The sequence below is a fragment of the Diachasma alloeum genome, unplaced genomic scaffold (genome assembly GCF_001412515.2).
Source record: "Diachasma alloeum isolate Michigan unplaced genomic scaffold, Dall2.0 Dall_scaffold_00197, whole genome shotgun sequence".
Classification (NCBI taxonomy): domain Eukaryota; kingdom Metazoa; phylum Arthropoda; class Insecta; order Hymenoptera; family Braconidae; genus Diachasma; species Diachasma alloeum.
Genome location: NW_021680362.1, coordinates 325,304 through 349,952, shown reverse-complemented (window position 1 = coordinate 349,952; position 24,649 = coordinate 325,304). Strand labels below are relative to the sequence as shown.

The 24,649-nt window shown below is 36.6% G+C and overlaps 1 protein-coding gene across 5 annotated transcripts in view; it reads right to left on the bottom strand.

The window, feature by feature from the left end:
• Positions 1-1,164: 1,164 nt before the first annotated feature.
• Positions 1,165-24,649, bottom strand: part of LOC107048790 (V-type proton ATPase 116 kDa subunit a) — a 43,950-nt gene continuing 20,465 nt past the window's right edge. For 3 of the 5 annotated variants that reach the window (XM_015272175.1, XM_015272178.1, XM_015272174.2), the window contains exons 2-14: positions 16,247-16,388; positions 15,879-16,058; positions 12,977-13,105; positions 12,787-12,866; positions 10,763-10,889; positions 8,338-8,514; positions 8,041-8,253; positions 6,755-6,968; positions 4,827-5,253; positions 4,616-4,743; positions 3,737-3,969; positions 2,375-2,784; positions 1,165-1,555 (exon numbers count right to left, since the gene is read on the bottom strand). In XM_015272175.1, the coding sequence (XP_015127661.1) occupies positions 1,459-1,555; positions 2,375-2,784; positions 3,737-3,969; positions 4,616-4,743; positions 4,827-5,253; positions 6,755-6,968; positions 8,041-8,253; positions 8,338-8,514; positions 10,763-10,889; positions 12,787-12,866; positions 12,977-13,105; positions 15,879-16,058; positions 16,247-16,363 (2,532 nt within the window). In that variant the 5' untranslated portion in view covers positions 16,364-16,388 and the 3' untranslated portion in view covers positions 1,165-1,458. Of the gene's footprint in view, positions 1,556-2,374; positions 2,785-3,736; positions 3,970-4,615; positions 4,744-4,826; positions 5,254-6,754; positions 6,969-8,040; positions 8,254-8,337; positions 8,515-10,762; positions 10,890-12,786; positions 12,867-12,976; positions 13,106-15,878; positions 16,059-16,246; positions 16,389-16,448; positions 16,463-23,416; positions 23,604-24,649 lie in introns of those variants that run through there. The other 2 variants (XM_015272177.1, XM_015272179.1) reach the window with 2 other exon arrangements.

The window sequence follows — 24,649 nt, the reverse complement described above, 5'->3', positions numbered from 1 at the left end:
GTTTCGCTTTGCTACAATGAATGCAATACCAGATGTACGCAACGATTGTAATTGTCACAAACATTCGAAAAATATTGGAATGGAATGATTATTTTACACGTTGTGTATGTTTCGGTGTGCGTTTATTGTGGCATAATCCTTTAAAGCCGCTCACGAACGTTGTGACAAAAAATAGGCTTCCTCATGGTTTCGAAATAGTACACTATGTCATCAGGCGATAAAAGTATTATCTACCGAATGTGACTTTACAATCCGAGCCGAAGGCGAGGATTATAATTACGTGATTCAGATAGTACTTCTATCACCGTATGACATACAATATATTTCATCACACTGTCCGTAAAATGTCGTCAAACTTGATGTCCGTCAAACGCCGACAGGCGATAAGCTTATCGCCGTCAGACGATAAAGTATTATCTGGCAAATGTGGCTTTATAATCCGAGCCGAAGGCGAGGATTATAATCACATTCGTCAGATAATACTTTCATCGCCGTGTGACATACAACATTTTATGTCATTGGGCCCGAAAACCGCGATCTAATCGAGTGAAGCAAGGTTAGAATTGCGGATTATCGGGCCTAATGACATAAATTAATACACACCTCGCCATGGAAAACATATCACCCTCCCCCACGTGCAAGATTGCCGATTGCTTCCGAGCCGAAGGCGCCTAGTTATAGATTAGATTAGATAACGAGTTTATTGTTTAGGAATTTAAACAAAATAATGGTAACATAGCAGTAAGACATAGTAAAAGGAGAATTATCGGTGCATAATTACATGAGATAAGCCTAGTAAGAAATAATTTTGAGTACAGTACAGCATGATAACAAAGTAGAAAAATAGAAAACAGTAGCCAAGACTGAACATTTCTATAGCCATCAAGAAATGATGGGAAAACAACTGGAGTAAAAATGAAAAAGGAGAACAGGGGGACGGTGATCTGTTTTCCAAGGCCCGGACATGTAATGTACTATTTCTTGTACTTGTAAACGAAAAAGTGACAATTCGGCCATTCGCTGTAACATTATTGTGAAAAATATTGTTTGACACATGTGAGACGGGACTTCCGTCTCACTCGTATCGAAATATAGAATTTTCACACCATGTTATGTATATGTTCGTCGTTTTTCAAAGGGAAAAATAAGCAACACGATTCCAGATATTTGTTCTTATCGATTATCTTCTCTTTTTATTCTCCAATTATCTCATTCTGCGAGGCACAATTGACCCCAAGTGATTCAACAGCAGTTGCTTGGGGGTAAAGAGCAGGTAAAAATGTTCGGAATTGCTTTAAAAAGTTTGTCATAATGGTGATAAAATGGTTACGACTGAATTTCTCCTCTTTACTGGTTGAATCGTGGGTACCTGGAGGTATACATCATCTCTGAATATAACAGTTTATTATCGAACTATGTGTGCAAGTTCTGATAATTTTATAGTATAAAAAATGGAGTTTATTCCTCGGCGTCTTCGGTATCCATTATACTCTTGAAGCAGAATGGCTGGAACATGTATCCTTGGCCCATGTAAAACTTGCTCATGAATTCGACCCTGAAATTTATCATAAAGGGAAATGATAATCATAATTTTACTTGAAGTCGAAAACTGTTAGAGTAAAAGAATGGGCGGTTATTTTTAGAGATCATTTCTTCTCATCAAATGAATAATTTATACGTCAGCAGATTGCTGTCCATTAAAGGGAAATAGACTGTGATTCTGCAAAAGTGATATTATGAATAATATAAAAGGAGACGAGTCCAAAACAAATCTGCACGCTATTCGGTATACATCTCCACAATAAAGGACTTCAGAAAAAATCATCAAATGACATCGTCTGTAAGAATTTCGCAGATTACAAAGAATTTTCAGTGATATCCTTCTCAAAACCCGTAAATTTCGCACATATTTGACAAGAGAATCCATATGAGAATCATAATCAAACATGACATTTGAGTTTATTATACATTAATGTGAAACACGTTTCAACTTTTGGGCAAAATTTCCAACGACTTCTTCCGTACTTCACGACTTTTTTCATGTGAAACATATATTAATAATATTTTTAAAGACCAGACATCCACAGAATGATTCTATATTGAATTCATATTTTTTAATTCCGCAACTGAAAAAAACAACTGAATGAAAACTGAATATCTTCGTAATGACGAAAATCAGAGAAATTCAATAAAAGTCTTATTTTATGAATAGTTTCATGAATATTAAATATTAAGTCTTTTATCGAAATTAAAGTTTAAAGAATATTCATACAATAATCGCCATGATTTTTGTCTTTACTCATCTCCTATTGTCCATAAATTTTCATAAGAGTGATACATATCATAGAAAATAATTTGAAATCTAACAACTTACCAATGAAGTCGAAGAGTATGCAGGAAGGCAGATAATCCCTCCATCATAACAAGAATGGCAATCGTGAAGAATGACCACGCGCCAAAGGAAACGAACAACACAACAGACCTCACCCACTCATCTTTTTCTGCTCCCAATCCCGCCGACATTACTCTACCCCAGAGTACTTCAGATAGTTGAGCATGGGCTAATGAGAGCGCCCAGAGTCGCAGATACGAGGCGGTATGGGACACCGTCGAGAGGACATACTCGATAGTGTGAATTGCCTGGTGAATCATTACTTCTCCGAAGCTATCCTCTTCATGTTCATCGGAATGACCTGATCCACCAGCACCAGCTGCACCACCATTCGAAGAATTGACAATTATGTCGTTTTGGAGTTCGATGTCTTGGGAAGGAACACCATTGCCCTGATGAGAATTATTCAGCCATTAGATGAAAGAAAAGACGAGTTATTTGGAAAAAAAACTGACACTTAAGCAACAGTTTTGGAGATGTTGAATGAAGCGGTTCTCATAGAAAATTTAATATCTTCGAAAGTACTCATTCATTTTCACATAAGAGTTACAATTCTACAAAATGTCAATTTTGTATTTCACTTCTTTGAAAGCCATCGTTTTTTGATAAACTCGGTGTGTCACAAAAGTTAAGAATGCCAATTATAATCAAACTTTTTCTATTTCCCTAAGGATATTGTCACATCATTCGATCGATATTATCAGGAGGAATATGTTAGGGTAAAAATCTCAAATTCCACGGAGAGAAAAGTTCAATAAAAGTTATGGAACTCACAATTCGCTCACTGATTACGGAATCGACTCAGAAAATTTAAGTGACGGTATCATAATTGTTCTCAGAAGATTCAAATAAAAATTACGGAACGCTCTGGAAAAATTCCGTGACAGTTCCGTAAAGTTTCTTACAACCACATTTCGCTCCGGAATTACGGAAAAGATATGTAATTGTTATTGAATATTTCTCTTCGTGTAATCAATAGTTCCTACGCCTACGACAATCCTGTGTACATGAAAGGGTCCGCGTGACACCTTGATTGAATTTAATGTTTTTGGGGTCGCTGATTCCGAATTTCTTAGTTACCAGTTCGAAAAATTGTCGCTTTAATTGTTATCAACAATTTTGATTGTTTAAAACGCTGTAGCTTTTAAACTATTCTGGATAGGTGAAAATTTCCAAATTATGAAATATTTCTACAATTGTTTAGAATAACTTTTGTCATTTACATAATTTCGATAAATCAAAAAGAGATACGCGATGGGACTGTTGCGCAGTCTAGAACACGTGGGACGTGCGCTTGGTGGTGAGAATACTCTACGTTGGAGGTGCTATTAAATTAATACTTACTCTTCGTTTTTTCTTGTTTGATAGCTTTTGGCTGAACAAGAACCACAAAGGTTTTCCAAATAGCAGAACTGGAACACAAGCGAGAGCTCCAAGAAGAAGAACTTTTTGGAGAACGGCTTGGCCCGCGAACATGAATTCTGAACAGCCTTCTGGCACTCTTGATTCACCTTGCAATATCATGTTGATCAAGGTGATTAAAACTGAAGGAGCGCACGTTGGCGTGTAGGCAAAATCTAAAAGGAGAAAAAATAGTTAAAATCAAGCAGTGAATTTATGAAAGCAGTCGAATAAAACCACGCATAAAGGAAACCTATCGAAAATTTCTGTATATTGCTATAAGAATCATTTCATACAGGAAAGGCTAAAGGAATCTAGAATTTGCTATAAAAATTCGGCCTTTGTAAACCGCTGTAGGATATAGAAATTAAAACACGAATGCATGAGGAATGCATGAAATGCATTGTATATGCCTGTTGTTGTAATGGATAAATTGTTGAAATTATCCAAATTTATTGGCCATTTCTTTAACCCGTGGGAGGATAGCATTCGCCTTCGGCATGAAGACTTTTACGCAATTATATAGAAATATACTATTCCGCCCTTGGTGCACAATATACAATTTCGCTGCGTGGGAGGTGTGTAGCGCTCGCCAAAGGCGAGTGCCAAGGATCAAAGAACACTTTTCCCACAGGTGTCGAACGTTATTTTTCATCACAACGTGTGAAAGTAGGATTTTGCGCACGTGGAGCGTGCGTAAAATTTCACTTTCGGAACAAGTGCTGAAAAAGTAAGTTTTGGCTTGTCTTAATATTATTTATAGTCAGGATAATGCAGCAATTGAAAAATGGTCAAAACAATTAAAATGCAATTGACACTTACCTTTCGATCTAGCATCATACAGAACCCACTTAATGAGCATCAACGCAGCCAGATAAGCGAACAGCAAAACAAGGAACAACAATTGTGGTAAGAATTCGAAGAATAGGCGAGAGTACTGTTTGAAATGCCTGGAGAAGAGAAGAGCAGAAGAAAAATTATCAATTACTATTTTCTCATCATTTTTCTTACAAAATCGAATGACTGTACTTACACAATATTGATAACGCTGACGCACACTCCGAATATCATATGAACAACCCCGAAGATGATTGATAATTTCATCTTGTAAGAATTCAAAAATATAATTTTATTTTCGGCTAGTGCCCAAACTGGGTCCATACCAAGTGGATAAGGCACTTGTGAGTAGATCTTGTCTGATTTAGGGTCTAGTGTGAGCTTCATGGAGTCGTGGATTGTGGAAAAGTTGTAAGTTACGTGCCAACTGGATCCAAAAACGTTGGCCGACTTTGAGAATATATCGTTGTAGATAATTCCGGTGTATATGGAGAAAAGCCCCATGAGAAGGATGATGTATCGGCCACCAAAGAATATGTTCCAAATTTCGTTGTCTGTTTTTTTTGCCAGCAATTTTTTCTCCCAGCCGACCATCCATCCACCGAATAAAGCCAAGATTATTCCTAATGAGGGAAGAAAATAAGTGAATAAAAATCTGGAGAGAAAATAATTATTGACAACCGACGGCGGTGGCTGTGTGGTTAGAGTGTAGGATTGGCATGCGGAAGACCCGGGTTCGATTCCCGGCTGGGGTGGCCAAAATTTGTAACACTCTAAATCTCACGGTTTCATTGTCGAGCGGGACTTTCGCAAGAGATGACTGTACCTGGGCAGGTTTTTCCCTCAAATGAGGTGTTCCCTTGTCCTTCGGCGAGTGCGGTACAGGGGGTTGGTGGGTGGGAAGGGAACAAATCGTAAAGAGCCGAAAGGGTATACGAGATGAAAAAAATTTTTTAATTATTGACATAGGAGAATGCAGCATCCATCCACCGAATAAACTCAAGATTATTCCTAATGAGTGAAGAAAATAACTGAATAAAAATCTGGCGAGAAAATAATTGTTGACATAGGAGAATGCACATTTTCAGAACTTCGTATCAAATATTCCAGATTTTTACATTGCACATGATTTGGAAATTTTGCAAACATGAAATAGCTTGAAATAAAACCTAAAGTATTTTCTGGGAAATTGTATAGGAATCCTATTGCAATTATATTTTTTTTCTTCCTGATTTCTATCGAAAATGATATAACTGGCTGATACAATTTATCAGTTTAGATATTCCATAGAAAAGAGTCAACAGATCTCGATTTTTTCAAGTGTTTTTCCTGTATTTCGTAACATAAAACAAGCTAAAATATATAGGGAAACATTTAGAACATTTATGCCTAAAAATTTTCAGTAGTCATACCACGAATGCTCTACAATCATCGGTTATTTTCCGATACCTTTATTGTATTGGCAAGATTACGCCACATATTTTTGCAAATTGACTTTTGAAAATCAATTTTCTGCAAAAATTGTTCGAAAAAGTTGCGAAACTATCAATTGAATTCTTTTCAGTTGCAGTAGAAATTGAATACATTTCCCACATGTTTCCAATTTTTCGTAATGTATCAACTAGAAGAACATAGACAAAAATATTGAACGCATATTATTACGAGTGCCCTTGCGTTGGAAAGGAAATCCATCAAATCAAATTAAAAATGATGAGCCGAGTATACGTTTTGACCTTAAATGTGAAAGTTCTAATCGGGACAAAAAACTGTATTTTGATTTCTCGGTGAAAAAATACATTATTGCATCAGATATATTTACATTGAATAAAATTCATCACCTCAAACACATGTTTCTACACATGTTTAAAGGTGTTTTCAACACCAATATAAAATCTCTTCCATCATTATCTCATTGGGAGCATTCAACATTTACGTCACGCTCATGTTGTCAAAAATATAATTCAATAATAGTCGACACAGCGCGCATCAAAATCACGTACAATGTAACAACAAGTGTAAAGTTGAATGTCGAAGCTTGTATCAGTGAATCTAGAAACGTGCAAGCATTCAAAACATCCAAGTTTGTAAATTTTATTCATCTCGAAATACTTTATGTCAACTCACCATGACCCGCATCACCAAACATAATCCCAAAGAGAAACGGAAATGTAACTATAGTGTACAGAGCCGGATTAGCCTCGCGGTATGATGCTACACCGTATGCATCAATCAAATTTTGAAATCCTTTGGTAAACTTGTTGGTTCTGTTGAAGGTTGGCGGATCCTCGTCAGTATGAATAACGTTCAGGAATGAGGGTATGGAGCTACCACATTGTCTCTAAAATTACGAACATGTGAAATATTAAATACAAACAGTTCTACAATAATGATAAAACTTTCAAAGAATTGTTTAATAAATTTATTTGGAGATCATGGGATATTTGAGAAAGAAACCAGATTCTTTCATTAAATTGTCAAAGATTCCTGTGTGAACAAATTTAATAGGAATGCATGGTGCTTTCAAGAAATTTTATACATTTCTGTCTAAACTTTTACTTTCATACATTGCATTTTTTTTAACTCTACCGTACGATCCATTAATAAACTCTGGTAGAGCAAATCACTATATTTTGATTGTTAATATGGATTTTTTTTACGGCTTTTTGAGTCTCCTTTTCGGATCTCCTTTCGGCATCCTATCCAACCCTATGCATGCGATTGTGAATTCTACACTGTACCCCATTCGCACTCCTATAGAACATATAAGGAGTAGTAGGGGAAACCACAGGAAACCCATGCCGGTACAGGCGGTTGCTCTATTAGCAACCTCCCGCTCGCCGGAGTCTTCCGTTGAAAAATTCAGTCCCATGGAGAATCGAACTCACAACCTTTCGCACACTAGACTTGCGTTTAGCCCACTCGGCCACCGACGTCGGATTTTTAATATGAATTGAAGTCTTGGAAAAGGCGTAGTAAAAATTTGGGCTTAAGAATTTTTCTTTAAAATCTGATTTTTTTTTTATTGGATGGCAAAAAATCAAGAAATTTCTTGACATCTAACAGAAAATGGTGGATCGTTTTGCAAACAAGTTCCATTATTGCTTTACAAGACGGCAACGTTTGAAAACCTATTAATATTTTGCAAAATGTAATTCAAGTAATACTTAGTGGATGTGACTTTTTTCAAAATTTTCTCATGCAATTTAGTTGAAAAATTCGAAAACTGAAAATACCCATTTCTATAGTGCAGCCCGTCGAAGGGGTAGATCTACTTTAATCAAAGAAGTTGTTTAGGTCTCCAATATCCCTTGATCCTCAAGTAATTTTATCATTATTGAGATGCATGTGAACATCAATTGTTCAATAAATCCTGAAAAAGGTAATCCGCTCGTAAATTAATCTCTACTTACAGATCCCTCTGTAAGACAATTCTGCACAACTCCAAGATCAGACATAGGCACCCAGCACTCCCCGATAAGGCACTTCTTGGACACATCCATATTGAACAGATTCATCGTATGATAGATCGCCTTCATCTTTCGAACCATAATACTCCAATTTGGAATCTCCTTGGCGACATTGTGAAGCACTCGCTGTCTGTGATCCTGAGTCTCATTGAGAACCTCAAAGAAACAAAGAACAAAGAAAAATTGGAAAAACAATTCTCTCCGATTTGCCGTCTAGCATTAACTTTTCTCTTTGAATACCAAATTGAGATCCTCAAGACGAGTACGAACACCCTTAACCATTTCCAGTCTCTCGGCGTGGCTATTAGGACAGGGATAAAGAGATGCATGGAAACCAGTGCAGACTTTCTTAATCCTGCTCTTCAATTGTTCACCTTGAAAGAACGCGACGAATACCGTTTTGTATATCTCGTTTCCCTAAAATAATGATAATTATTAATCCAGTTAATTGGGGAAGAATAACTGAGATCAAAGAGGAGAAACTCATGAATTGCAAATGGAGACTTATGGGGAGAAACATTTGCAATTCAGAAATAGTTTTAATTTTACGGCCTTCGAGTCCCTTTTTGGGTCCCATTCGGCACTCTATCCAACCCTATGCATGCGGTTGTGGGTTCTACATTGTACCGCATTCGCACTCCTATAACATAACTCCTAGAACATAGGAGTAGCATAGGAAACCACAGGAAACCCATGCCGGTACACGCGATTACTCTATTAGCAACCTCCTGCTCGCCGAAGCCGCAGGTTCGTCGGCCTCACCGTCGTTGGTTAATAGTTAATTGAAAAACATCTTTTCTTGATATTAGTATGTGCGCAGAGAATAAGAAAACCCAAACTAAATCAAGGCGCGATGGAATTTTTTTGTGAAAAAAAATTTTCATTGCATTTTCTTGAATTGAGGTTTGCGGAACTCTTTTTAGCCGAATAGGAGTGCAGTAGACTCTGTTGAGCTCTCACTCGGTCAGAGACACTACCGCATCTCCTGATCAGTTGTTGGGGTGTATATCTCTAATTTTAAGGGATTCAATTTCACACTATAATTGATGCAGATAATTTTAGGAAACAAGCTTGTCAATTTCCAAACTTCGAGGGTTTCATTATAAGAACCCAGGGTTCTTGCTTTCACTACCATAGTGTTTTAATTTGCGTAACACGGTTGCTGGATTTGAGTAAAAAATACTAAAAACTAGAACTTTTTCTCTGAAGAAATTTCATTGAAATCAATAATTCTGGGTTCGTAGAATAAAAGCCGTTGCGGGCATTCAAATATTGCGTCGCAATTAAGAAGGGAAAGAGCTTTTGTAATTTGTGACGATTCATGATGCAGCCGGGAGTTGTGATATCACACCATAATTGACGCAGATAATTTGAGGAAAAAAGCCTGTCAATTTTGGAACCTCAACGTTTTTATTTTAAGAATCCGGGATTTTTTATTTCACTACCAAAGTGCCTTGATTTGAGTGCATTGGGTATTGGATTTCAGTAAAAATTACTGAGGACTACAACTTTTTATCTGATTCTAAGAGAAATTTCAGTTCAATGGAGTATTTTGTTTATCGGGATTTCAGTACCCCGTGGTATTTTTCACCCAAGATGGTAGTATGTATCGCGGAGGGGCCCTTAGGGGGGTCCAAATCATCTACGCCCCATAAATCGGTACGAAAAAAATAGATAAAAAATATGGTGTAATAGTATATTTCTAACCTAGGGAGCAAAAATAAAGGAGTCATGCCCACGTACGGAAGCATGCGGCTAAGGGTCTTTTATTTACCTCGCATGGTTGGAACTCTATTTTTCGCCCCAGTGTAGGCACAAAATCAGAGTTCCCTCCCGCGAAGGGCAAAATGTATACTTCGCGCTCGTCGTGACGGAAAATTTTTTAACTCATCCCGTTGTTACCTTGTAATATTTTACAAGGTAACAACGGGATGAGTTAAAAAATTCAAGACCTATTGGTCTTGAGCTCTATAAAAAAAAATTATGAAAATAGTACTGACGATCATGAATTTTCCGCAGAGTATGAATTTTTATCGTTGAAATCTGAATTATTAAAAAATCAAGACTGAGAGAGTCACAAAATTCCATGTTATTCAAATGGAAAAAAGTTCGCCTTCACCATGCACTATTTTTATTTGCGTTAGGACACGAAATTTTGCTTCATTTGTTTTTTCGATCTTTTTGGAATCGACGTTTTAAGCGTGCATGATCCAGACCCCCCCCCCCCAAAGGGTCCCCTTGCCCTAATATGTAATGTTCCACATCTTGTGATGTCACAGGGTATTGGTGGATAGAGTTTTGGAGTAGATAGGAGAGAAACTAGGATCATTTTCAATATTACTTCACAAGAAAAACCTAAGTAAAAAATGAATAGCACTGAAATCTAGAGGCGATTACTGGAATTCAGAAACTTTTCTGTGTATGTGAATCTCCGTGATAAATGATTAATGCTGAGGGTAATCCTAGTTAGTTCATCCCTAACTATAAGAGACATCCCTAAAAACTCCAACTTTTCTTTCTCTGCGCGTCTTTGTCATTGAATCGCAATGATTCTACAAAATCAATTCATCTGCACGAGAATTATTCTGTAGTGTCTATGGGAGAATCTATCGATCCATAGCAACTGCTCCGATGTTTCAATCAGGCAGTGATATCCTAGGCTCACCGTGCTCGGATCCTCGAGTGGTTTATCAAGCTCCGCTTGTCGTAGAAATACATTTCCCCGGGATATTCTCCAGAGCATCCTCTCAAACGCCGGCACTCGTTCACGATTAATCACTCCAGCAACGAACCTGAAAAGAGTTTCAGTTTTTATTGATAATGGAGAATCAAAAAAGAAGAGCTCATGCCTCGTGGAAGATGGATATTATTCAATTAAAAATTGACATCGAATTAAGCGAGACCGCGGTGAAATCTCATTCTTTTGAAGAATGCAAACCGCAAAAAATCTCTCAATGTCTTTTGATATATGATGGGACATATTGAAAAGTGGGAAAAATGATAACTGTAATGGATTTTGCACCGTGAATCAACGAAAAACCACGTTTTTCCGTTTTACCTCTAGAATCGCTCAAGTGCCTCAGTTTTCATCTTTTTTTTCATAATGTCCGTTAGACTTTAACGAACAAGAGTGTGAAAAAATTGTCATAGAAAAATTGAAGATTTTTGTTTTTTTTCGTTTATTGCTTTCGCATTAATTTATCAATATTTCATTTTATAGCATATCAGTGATTTAATAAATAATTCTAGATAAATGAGAAAAAATCTATATTCGAAACTGTTTGCTCGGAAGATACATGCATCGCTACCAATTCCTCGGAGGAACTAACTCTAGAAACAAAAATCTCAGAGGTCTTATCTGAAGCTTTGGCGACATAGACCCATGAAAGCTTCTATTCACTCCAATTGTGTTCAGTGATAAAAACCAAACGCATAAACACCACGTCTCGCGCTTCTCAGAATTTCAAACGAGAAAAATGTTCTCTTAAATTGTCTCTCTATATTATAAAAATCCAAATCGATTTTTGGTGATAAAAATTTGGTACTCGAAATTAAGACTCCAAAATTAATGGTCACAAGGGTCAAAAAACGGGTCACGAGGGTCAGATAAAGGGTCATAATATGGTCATGGGGATCAAAAACCACGGATCAGAAAGTGAAGGACACCAGGGCCAAAATAAGGGTCGCGAGGGTTATTATGAAAATCAGATTAAGGATTCAAATAAGGGTGTTGAGTTCCAGAATAAAGATCACAAAGGTCGGAATAAGGGTCACGAGGGTCAGATTAAAGGTCACAAAGGTCAGAATATCTCTCTATATTATAAAAATCCGAATCGACTTCTGGTGATGAAAATGTGGTACTCGAAATTAAGACTCCAAAATTAATGGTCACAAGGGTCAAAAAACGGGTCACGGGGGTCAGAATAAGGGCCATGGGGGTCAAAACCAAAAGTGAGAAAGTAAAGGCAACCAAGGTTAAAATAAGGGTCGCGAGGGTTATTATGAAAATCAGATTAAGGATTCAAATAAGGGTGATGAGTTCCAGAATAAAGATCACGAAGGTCGGAATAAGGGTCACGAGGGTCAGATTAAAGGTCACAAAGGTCAGAATATCTCTCTATATTATAAAAATCCGAATCGACTTCTGGTGATGAAAATGTGGTACTCGAAAGTAAGACTCCAAGTTAAGGGTTGAAATCACAACGGACAAAATAAGGGTCCAAATAAGGGGCCTGGGGTTTATATGAGGCTATATGGGTGTTAGATGAGGGCCATTTTGGGGTTGGCGAGCGGAGCAAGCAGGGGGCGTAGCCCCCTAGTAAACATATACAAAAATATTAAATAAACTGTTATCCTCATGGAATGTAAACTCTAACACATTTATTTCCAATTTTCTCATGATCCGTCCAATGGACCGTAGAATGGATGCACATTCTTTGGGGATTGACGAACATTTAGAGAAACAAAATTGTCAATCCACTTGGAAGATTCTACAGGTAAAACGGAAAATATTGTTTTTCATTGATGCATGAGGAAAAATCGATTGGACTCGTCATTGTTCCGATTTTTCAACATATGCCGTCATATATCAAAATGCGCTCAATAAGTCCCTAACTCTAACGAGGACTTTGAAATTCCACCGCGGTCTCCCCTTAATGAAGATGAAGTGGAAGGTGGGTGATAACTCACTCGAGACGTCCACGACCTCCAGTTGGATACTGCTGCTCCTCGGTTATGAGTGCCCTGGTGATCGAGTCGTTGGCCTCCTCCTGTTGATAGAGAAACAGAAACGAGCCTTGATTCTTCGACTAAACGGTAATATCGATTACAAGACAGTGTTGGGTGAAATTGTTAATTCTGAGGGGGGCCACTTAGGTACCTCGGTGAAGAATACTTGGGTCTTCTCAAGAACATGACGCAGTTCCGTGAGTTCCAAATAGTTGCTCTTCAGATTTACGGCATTGTGGCTTAACTCTAGGATGTCGTTCTCGGTTTTCTCGATGTGTGCCTAAAGAATTTGATTGTTCTATTAGCACATTGTTATCGTAAGTGGTGGGAATTAATGGTACAAGTGCATAACGGAGATTCTACAATGAACTCAATGCAGGCTTCACGCCACGCAAAGCTTGCAATCGTCAAAAATAATCAAAAAACTGTTGAATGTTTGTTTTCATCAATTGTGCGTAAAGTGAGATTTTACGCACGCTCCGCGTGCGCAGAACCCTTCTTTCCATACATTGTGACGAAAAATGGGGTTCGGTACTAGTAGGAAAAGTGTCCTTTGAGTCTGGGAAGAGTAGCATTCGCCTTCGGCGAATCAAAAGTCAAAACAAAATGACGAAATGTACTATTGAATTCATCAGAGACACTAAGTGGAGACGCATCCTTCAACAGTTGATTAGCCATCCATTTAGTAACCACACTCAACGCTGATTAACTTTTTATCACTCTATTTGCCTATTTGTGGCTATATACTACTTCCGAAGAAGCAAAGTAAACAATCAATTTTTGGTACATTTCGTTCCTTTATGAGAAAAAAAATCAACAGCGATTCAATAAATTATTTATTCTAACAATAAGTGAAAAATGTGTACTGTTAGATAAAAATTGGAATTCCACGGACAGTCGACTGGTAATTTTCAGGAGAATGACATTGAATGCGATTTAAGGGACCGAAAATCATAAAATTTCAGATTTCACTGAAAATTCAATGGAATTTCAAATTTTTTAACAGCGTTGAGATGAGAATTCTTCACCCTATTTCAATTTTCAATAAAATCATGAATATTCTGTATCGAATGGCAAATACCATGATACATTTACCAGAATTTTCCTGACTTCTACTACTTTTCAGAGAATAATTCAACCGAAATTTACAGTTCTCATTGATTTTTCCATAAAATTCTGAATTTTCAATGACGAAATTCCTTGAAATTCCAGTGGAATTAGAATGTGATGAAAATTTGCGAAAATAGCACCGGAAATTTCAGCCAAAAATTTTCAACAGTGTGGAAGGATAGATGTTGTGATTAGCAGCCCACGTACGAAATGCCAGTGTTGGAGAAACGGGCCAAGCCTGGCACAAGCCTGGGCTTGCCAAGTCTGGGCGCCCAGGCTTGGACCGAGGTTCGGCCATCCCTGGGGACCAGGGCTTGAGTCTCGGGAGAAGGGCGGGTAACCGAGCCTTGGTTGACAGATCTGGCCCAGCCTTGGCCGGACATTGGCATGCCGGAGCTCGATAACCAAGCCTCAGCCAGCGGTGGCCCGGAGCTTGGTCATTGGGCTCCAGCCGTTGGTGTAACTGTAAGGGTTAAGTCGTAAGGGTGAGATGATGAGAATGGAATCATAGGGGTGGAATCATAAGGGTAAAATCTGAAGAGTAAAATTGTAAGGGTCAAATCGCAATAATGGAAAGGGGCGAAAAAATCATAAGACTGACATTCTGAGGGTTGAATGGTAAGGGTGGAAACTTGAGGGTAAAATATTAAGGGTGTAATCGTAAAAAAATGGTGACATTGTAGGTGTTGAAGTCACATGTTACTCGCTAATTATTACGAAAAGAAGAAGAATCGTCATTCAACATCAATCCTAATTGTTACAATTATTATTGTAATTAATAATAATAATTATTATTATTCATTATTGAATTAATTTACCGATTAAACTGTAGTTGAATCACTTAATATTTCTATCAACTGAATAATAAAACATTCAAGTCGAAAAAAACCGAGATGGAATTAATATGGAAGATTTGAAGTAGAGGTTTTACGAATTGCGCGGTAGACTAGTGGTTAGGGCGTCGGATTAGTAGTCGTGAGGTCGTGGGTTCGAGCCCACGTTAGGGGGTAATATTTTAAGTTAACAAAATCGGTTTTTCGGCGATGATTGCGTTAGGGTTTGGTAGGTAGGGCACAATCAATACTAAAAATCATCCTAAAAAATGTTAATTATTTTGTTTTTGTTATTATTGATAATTGCCATGAACAGTTTGGCAGCCAGTGCGGCACCAGTCGCATGCCGGTATTGATTTTTTTTCCTCGTTGAACCTATTACGAATGTTGAGGAGTAATATTAAATTACTTGTATTTCAATCACCCATATTATCATATTCATGTAATTAAGTAATGTTTAATTGAGCCTGGCCAACGACTGGCAATCAACGCTGGGCCGAGATGGGCGCCCAGACCTGGCCCGATGTTATCATTCCAGGTTTCAACCAAGTCCGGCGCGGTCCCGGTTGAGGAACGGGTCCCGAAGTTCGGCAGGCCGGCCACCGGGCTTGGGCCAAGCTCGGCCCATTCGTTTTTTCGTACGTGGGAGTGTCAGAACTTACTCATTACGTTCAGTTCGTTTCAAAAAAGAGAATCTTCATAAGAATAATGATCATGCTTCCCTATTTTTTTTTTTCAAAATATATTTTTGAATTCTAAATTTTAAAGGATTCCGTAAATTGGGTATGGATTCGGCTCGTTCTCATCGAATCAATTACGTATCAGATGGAAGTCGAGAGGAAAAACCTTTCTCTTTCATTTTTAACTTGGTCACCCATCCGCTTAACAACTACACTCAACGGTACTTAGGCTTCCACAGCTCTATTCGCCCAAGCTTAGCATTGCGCTCGCCTCAATGGATGAAATAATTCGTCAATGTTCAGTATACGTGGTATCTCAATTGACAAAAACTCAGTCAAAATTTCCAAGTGTTGGTTTCATCATCATTTCAAATAAATCCCTCGATTCCGCCAAACAAGTCATCTCCCTGCGTAATAAAAATTTATTTACCTCAAGATCGATAACTTCCCGGGGATTGGGTGCCCTAGGTAAGTCAGTGAGGTTGTCAAGTATCTGAACACCATCCTTCTTCACCTCTGCCTCTATGTAACGTAATTTCCTTTCCATTTCATCGCATCTTCTTACTTCGTTGACAAACTTCCGCTGGAAGTAATTCACATCGACGTTCAGCTGTGAACATTCCACATGCATGAATATAATATTATCAAACTTACTAGAACCAAAATGTTGAAATGTCGGGTTGAATGGACTCATAAAATGTCAACGATTTCAGGCAATAAAAACAAAAATGAAAAAGGGAAATTGATAAATTTCATACTCAAGTAGTGAACGAGATAATAATTAATCGACCCACTTACGTCTCGAAATTGGACTGTTCCGGTCTCACCGAGTTCTGAGACAGAGAGATAACCGGCCTCCGGCTGAATGAACAGCTGGCATAGTGCCATTTCCTCGCTCCTGAACATGCCCCCCATATTGATAAAGGCTTTATCTCTTTGCCTGGAAAAAAAGGAGCAAATTCAAAAAAAAGAAAATTCGACGGCTTGGACAATCACCAACCGTCCCACTACGTGATCACTCTCAGACTGGATTTCATTGTTAACAGGTACTTGTGTATTTCATGGTCTTTTATGTCTACTCAATTTTTCAGTCTCTTATCAATGATAAATGATTAATGATAATATAGGTTGTGTCGATAGCTGACTGGAACGCGCGTATACGTTCTATCTATTTTTCATTTTTACTTTTCGAATTATTATTGCACAGCTTCATTTGTAATTCCCTACATTTCTCGGTAACTGCGAATCACGAGGTCGTGATCCAGAGTGACATTGCAAGTGAGATATGAGGAAGTATTACGTCTGAATGGTGTTAAATTTGTAATGGGAGCGGAGCCTTCATGTGATGCGTCGTGATGAGAGTATTTTGTTTGATGTATGTGGATTATCTCGTGAGCCTTGTGTCGATTCGAGTGTTTTTGATTACTGCATCATTTCTTGTGATAAGAGCACACACATTGATTGTTATCATCGAAAATTTTATGACTTGACGAGTTTCTACGAATTATCTAATTTAAATGGATTGAAGCGTGGAATCGATTGTCATTCATACTGTGAAAATTGCGATTTTTTTATTGGATGTAGTAGGTTGTCCTTTTGTTTGGGTAATACGTATGGAATACTTGATATGCGATTCCCTGAAATGTGATATGGAATGATGCACAATGGTTTAATAGACGGAAATAATTTTCTACGCCAAGATCTTTTGTGTAGCGTCAAGGCTGAAGGCTCATGGCAAAGGATGATTTTTATCCTAGTATTGCGGATGACACAGCGGATTTCGATGATTGGTTGAGGGTTTAATTGTTTCATGCAATGTTAGAAATTTTTTGAAATTTCTTGGAGGATATTATAATAAATTTCATGAGAGTGACGCTGGATCTGATTTAGGGAAATAATGGTTATGAAATTTCAAGTTTGATGTAAAATTCACGGAAATTGATGGGTTTTCAGTGGAAGCGAGATGGAGTTTTCACAACTTGATTGAATTTTCAGTGGAACATGAATATTCAGAAACAAAATGACATGAACTTCCCTGATTTTTCTGAATTTTCATAGAATAACTGAACTGAAAAATCAAGTATTTTATCAAATGATCTGATTTCCAAATCATTTGAACAAAAAATCAATGGAATATTCTATTTTTCAATGACAAGATTTCTTGAAATTCCAGTGGAACTCGAACACGATAAAAATTTCCGGAATTTGAGACGGAAAATTTAGGCGAACATTTTTAACAGTGTGTCACTAGGATAGGGAGTGCGCTTTGCTAATTCGCGTTTTGGCTAGTAGTTTATGCATATTATTTACGATTGTTATGGACTCATTTATATTCACTAAAATGGGAGGTAATATTCGGTCTTATAGTGTTTAACCCTAGACTGAAAGTCCCGCCCTCTTATTTAGACTCCAGCGATGCCGAATTCACTCTACATCGCCCGGGCGCGTTTAGCGAGTTTCCGACAACGTCGTGTAACGGGCAATTTTATTTAATAGGGGACAAAATAATTCATCTGTTGAATAATTTGTTTTCTTTATGAATTTCTGGGATTATAGTAATCTAAAAACTACAACAATTTTTTAGACACTTCAATTGATAAAGTCAATTTTTTTCTATTTTTTCGGTTAGGCAGGCAATGGCAATTAACGAAAAACCGTCTGCTATGGCGTTTCTCTCATATGCTGATCTTAATCTCATATGGTGAATTGGAACCTTTTTCGGCAAACACATCAATTAAAATTTTTTGTTCACGATTTAAAAAAAAAAAAACAAGTTATTGTGCGTACAAGGATGAAAAAATGTTTAAAACGAAAAACGGCAATATTTTGAGCATTTATGTGAATGGGTATAGATATTTTGATCGATCTAGATGGAAGCTATCGAGACGCGTATTTTGAAAAAAGAAAAAATCAAATCCGTTGAGTAGTTTGTGAGATATTTAACCAAATATATTTACACACAAGGTTGCATATCTCAGGAACCACTTGGCCGATTGTACCCATCCAAAATATCTACTTTTAGTATTATAAAAGCTAGGATCACATCCAATTTCTACTTGCTACGTCAATTCTTTCTCGAGTTATCGTGCGTACAAGATTTTGCATGAAAAAAACGGAAAAATGGCAAACCTTACATCAAAGGGTATATATATTTTGATTGATCTAGATACAGGCCATCGAGATGGGTATTCTAAACAAAGAAAAATTGAAATCGGTGCAGTCGTTTTTGAGATATTGAGGGAAAACGAAATTTAAACAAGTTGTTATATCTCCGGAATTATCGAACCAATCGAGCTGAAAGAGCGCACCAAAGTTAAGCTGTGTCATAGCTATAGTGGGCTGAAATTTCCGATTTTTATCTATAACTTTCACCGTATTTATGTAGAATTTTCTAAAAATTAATCACCAAAATCCCAACCTGTTACATATGTACACGCAGGTATGAATCTAAAGACATCATTTTCACGTTTCATATAACATTGAGGACCATTTCCAATCAAAATTAGAAAATTGAAAAATCGGTTCAACGCAGGGCTTCCATTCGGAAGCAAAAAGAAGTATAATTTATTATTATCATTATTATTAGTTATTCATTTAAATAATAAATTCTGTTTTTTTTAGAATTGAGATAAAAAAGATCTCTAGGAAGAAATTTTTCAAGCTAAGATAAACGTGAAATATTTATAAGTCTAACATAAACTTGACAAAATATATTGTTGGCCGAAAATATTTCACCTCTTGTTTAATGGAGGATTGAAAGTGGAGAGATCCGATCAATTAGCCCCTCATGTATAGATATTCCAAATTTTTATTTTTTTCCTCATTGAAGTAGTTTTGAAGAAAATTGCGAGCTAATAAAAAACATTTGCTAGTTAGTACTTTTTTTTAAATAAATTTTTGAAAAATCACCTCTGAAAAAAAAGGCGTTATCCCCTCTATTTCATTATTTCCAAAAAAATTTATCACCAATCGATAGCAAATTGTTTGAAGATTTTTGCGAGTTAAGAAAAAATCGTCAATGCAATCCTATTATTGTGTAAATTAACAATTCCAATTTCAACTGAAAACCAAAGTTGATGACCAGAGTTTGTAACAGAGATGTCAGACAAGATATGAATGTTTTTTTTGGCTCAAATGAAAGAGCGGCTCGAAAAATGGCGTGCAGAAGTCTTTAAAGATGACAAATGTCTCTAAAGATGATGTCTGTTTTCAATTGAAGAGCGCAATTGTGACAAAATTGTCCAGTGGGGTCTAGAAGTCTCCCCTGGTTCAAAACCATCTTTGGAGGCCCTAGCACGCCATTTCTCGACCCGCTCTTTCGTTTGAGCCCAAAAAAACATTCACATCTTGTCTGACATCCCTGCTACATCTCTGGTCATCAACTCTGGTTTTCAGTTGAAATTGGAATTGTTAATTTACACAATAATAGGAGTGCATTGACGATTTTTTCTTAACTCGCAAAAATCTTCAAACAATTCGCTACCGATTGGTGATAAATTTTTTTGGAAATAATGAAATAGGGGGGATAACGCCTTTTTTTTCAGGGGTGATTTTTCAAAAAGTTATTTTAAAAAAAGTACTAACTAGCAAATGTTTTTTATTAGCTCGCAATTTTCTTCAAAACTACTTCAATGAGGAAAAAAATTAAAATTTGGAATATCTATACATGAGGGGCTAATTGATCGGATCTAAGTGGAGCGCGCATCGCGCGCGCCCTTATAAGGTGGTGGGTTATACATATTATTTATGATCGTTATGTATTTATTATTCGATTTTTAGGAAATACATTGCAGACTGTGTGATTTAAACTATTTTATGTTACGGGCTCGAAAATGAGGAACGGATCTAGTAACATTAATATTCTATTGGATTTCTTTTGCAATTCTATTAGAAATTGGATTCATTTCTCGCCGATTCAGCTGAAAATTTCAAATGTACAATAGAAAATATGTCGTAATATTTTGAAGAATCAATAGATTTTCCTCTGTCGACTTATTCGGTTGTAATTGTATAGAATGATTTGTGTTGGTGATTACAAATGTGTTGATCATCTTCTTCAATAAACCGAAAAAAATTGAAGGAATAGAACAGATTTTTTCAACTTTGTACTTACACTATTGAAAAATTGCCAAAATTTTATGGATAGTTAATTAACATTTTCCAGGAAAGTGACGTTGAATTCGATTCAAGGGATAAAAATCACGAAGTTTCAGATTTTATTGAAAATTCAATGTTATATTCACTTGCATTTTTCTGATTTCTATTAATTTTCATAAGGTAATTGAACTAAAATTACAGTTTGCATTGATTTTTCAGTAAAATTTGGACTTTTCAATTAAGAAATTCCTTAAAATTTCAATGAAACTATAATGTGATCAAAATTTACGAAAAGTGTACCGAGAATTTGGAATAAAATTTTTCCACAGTTAATAAAAATATCTTGATAATAAGTGGTTTTAGACAAAAAATCAAGAGGATTTTTTATTGGTATGTTCTCTAACCAGGAAATATGTCGTGGGAAATTCCCAATGTAACCTTCTTCCGAGATGAATTTACAATTAGCAGAAATGCATATATTCCAGGGTAATATCCAAGTTAATATTGCTATGTCATAACGAACTCATTGGCGTTCTATTTCACTCCAGAATTTCTAATCCTCAAAGACCAAAATACCTGTTATTCACTACTATCAGTGAATCGAAGTAAGAATAATCTTCTATTATTCCACTCCTTTGGCTGCCCTCGTGAATTGATAAGACAGCTTGAGCAAATACCGCAGCAATAAAGACTTTTCGTGATGTGTTAACAAGTCAGAAATGATAAAAAATGGAGCAAAACCCAGTGTTAGACAGAATATTCACCAATTCAGCCTTGATACGGAATCACTTTTTTTATCGATTACATCAAACAGGTTTGAATCAGCTTCTTAACATATTCTATCCTGGTTTAGGCGCGGTTCAACTCATGACGCTTTATATCGATCCAGTAATTGAACACGTGTAATTCCACTTCAAACATAGATTAGGATATATAATCAAGAATCCTCGTGTGGAGGAAAAATTCATAGGGAAATTTTACATGCACTGTCTCCACATGGAACCTTGCATTGATTACAATGAACAATCAAATAATTGATAGAGCTCAACTTTTTCAGGCAAGAAGTTGCAATCTTATCAATCTCTCTGATAATTAAAAAGAGATTTTTTGTGGTGTACTGCCAAGTTTGCCCCTGCGTTGAAACATTCCATTCTCAATTGATTTACTCAATTCCACTCACACTTTGTTAAAAGTCTTCAACTTTTCAAAGTTTCCAAAGAATGATTCTTTCTCTCGGATGTTAGCTAATCACAATACAGTATTCGAGGCCGTCAGACTATTTTATTTCGTGAATTTTTAGAGAATATCTATAGGGAAATTTGTACGAGAATTTGCGCAGTAGTTCTCCATTTGTCGTTAGAAATCCATTAGTACTACATTCGTGTTTCTTTCGAAATACTGTACTCCGATTGACCTACATTCGAGTAAATTAAATATTTACTTATAATCCCATGAAAGCTATAAAATTATTGGACATTTCCTGATAAAACGTTTTTTTTTTATTTTTCAATTCGGAAATTCTTACAGATGAAAATCTAAAAGGAAATTTCTACGAACAAGTGCACAGCAGCTCTTCATTTATCCTTAGAAATTCATTAGTAACTCAATCAAATATTGCACTCCGATGAACGTACATTTGAGTAAATGAAATATTCACTTATAATCCCGTGAGAGCTTCGAAATTATTGGGTATTTCCTGATAGGTTCATTGCAAGCAAATGCTGGAGCCAAGCTTTTCAGGTTAAAACTCACGAGTGCGAAGCACGAGTGATTTTTCCTGAAAAACTTGGCGACTTTATTGCTGTGCAGGAAGCCTTGACGGAAATATCTGAATAATTTTGAGGGTCGAGAGATATTCCGGAGATTATTTTTTTCTCACAAAACTTTCATCAACAGAATCCTTCGCTTCAAAATTATCGGTTATTTTCCTCAAAATTCCCTGCATAGAAGAAATTCAAAAGCATTCCCTGCATAACAATTTTGCAAAAAATGGCTCGTGCTGCGCATTTACGATTTTTAGTCCACCAAATTTGACACATTTTTTCGTGGGCAATAAAGTTATCAGACAATAACCGACAGTTGAGAAAAACGGAAAAGTCCATACATCAAAGGTAGTTCTTTTCCCGATATAATATCAACATAATTATAATTTTTAGTAAAAAACTGAAAACCGAGAGATCTGGCTTGAACTTTCAGGATATCTGAGTTAAGTATTCTCTAGTTTGACAGAAATACTCCGCAATATGAATCCCCATAATTGAAACTAAATCATCGAGCCCACTTTCATTTTTTCAATTGACACTCATTCTCTAGTGAAAATCTGCAACCGCAATTGTCATTAAAGGCCCTTCATTGAAGATCCATGCAAACTTTTTCAGAAAAACAGAAATCGTCCCGTCATTTTCTGACGTCGTAATGAAATTTCGTGCATTTCTCTGGCAAAATGAAAACCGACCTTGAATATTTTAGAATAAATCTGTAATTTTCAGGAAAAATTCAAAATTTCATTCATCAAAGGTATATTCCAAAAGTATAAGTTCTGTTCCCAAATTTGTTGGCAATTCTTATTGATTGAAAAAACTAGGTTGTAGGAAGCAACAAAGTAAATTTCCAATTAGAACTCAATCAAACATACATTGATCTTTTGAATTAGTTTCACTCATTTAGCCAACAATCCTCATCACGATAATTGATTTTTTATGATCAATCAACTAACTGGTGTTGTAACAACAAGTCGATAACCAGTTATCCGCGATTATGCTTGAGATTTGCCTACAAATGCTACTGAAAGAACACCTGGATCGAGCCTTTTGTTTCAGTCAGAGAAATTCCCGGCACCGGAAAAATCTTCTAGTAAAAAAAAAAACTTACAATGATTGTCTCTAAGAATTCACTCCACTGACGACACTTCTCTCCCAAGATTACCACATAATTGCGCAAGAAATCAAAGGTAAAGTATCAATGAAGATATTTGAACCGTGAAAATGAAGAGTGATGTTACTAACGAGTGAACACAAACACCACTGCTACACCAGACTCAGTGACAACGGAATGTTGATCAAGGTGGACGCTCGAGTTACAGACTACGTAGACCATAAAATACGAAACCTATTGTATAAAGTGGGGCATATCTCGGTGGGCAATTACGAGAGCCAGGTTCTCAGTGAAAATATAATGAGATTTTCAAACTCCCTCTCTTCGTTTTTACTGTTGGTCGTAGTCGTTTTGCTGATAAGATAGGAGAATCGTCAAACACAGGTGATGGGTTCTTGTACGTAAGGAATTCATAGGGGAGGGGGAGAGAAGAAGAAGAATCTAATCATTGGTAATTACATTTTTCATAGATAAGTTATTATATTCTATCAAAAGAATTGATGTCTTTTTTTCTGTAGAAAAAACTGACGAAATGAAAATGAGCACGTGTGTCAAAATTGAATAGAAACTCCAACGTCTTCACTCAAAAAATTCCAGGGGTTTTCTTGAGAAATTTTATTGAAGGTTTAGTAAATTTTCATTCGAAAATTTATGGTTTTTTTGGCGATTGCTATCGAAATAGTATATTTTGTGATACCTGCCTGTAAAGTGCAGTTTTCGAAACGGTTTATCGTGCGTAAAGAGGTTGTTTTCTGCAGGACGTGCGTCAAGTTCAGGAGCGTACTTAAAGTGAATTCTCGTGTGTAAAGCTTCGCTTTATGCACTCGAAATTCACTTTACGCACGCTCTTGAATTTTACGCACTCGGGGTAAAAAACAATAATTTTACCTCCACTAGCATTCCGGACAGTGAACTCGACAGATATTACAAAAAATAGAATATGCTATATGTGCGTGCAAAAAAGTGGAACTTTGAGCACTTGTAACACCTTATAGTATTTCATCACTTGTGCATAAAGCGGGATTTTGCGTACGCGGAGCGTGCACGTGGAGCGTGCGTAAAATTTCACTTTACTCACAAGTGATGAAATAGTATATTGTGTTAGAAGTGCGTAAAGAACCACTTTTTCCTACTTTTCGTGATCCTGCCCTGTAAAATGGTTGTGTTTGTACACGAAGTGAGTAATGTTCAAGGTCGTATGTAAAGTGAATTTAGAGTGCATAAAACAAA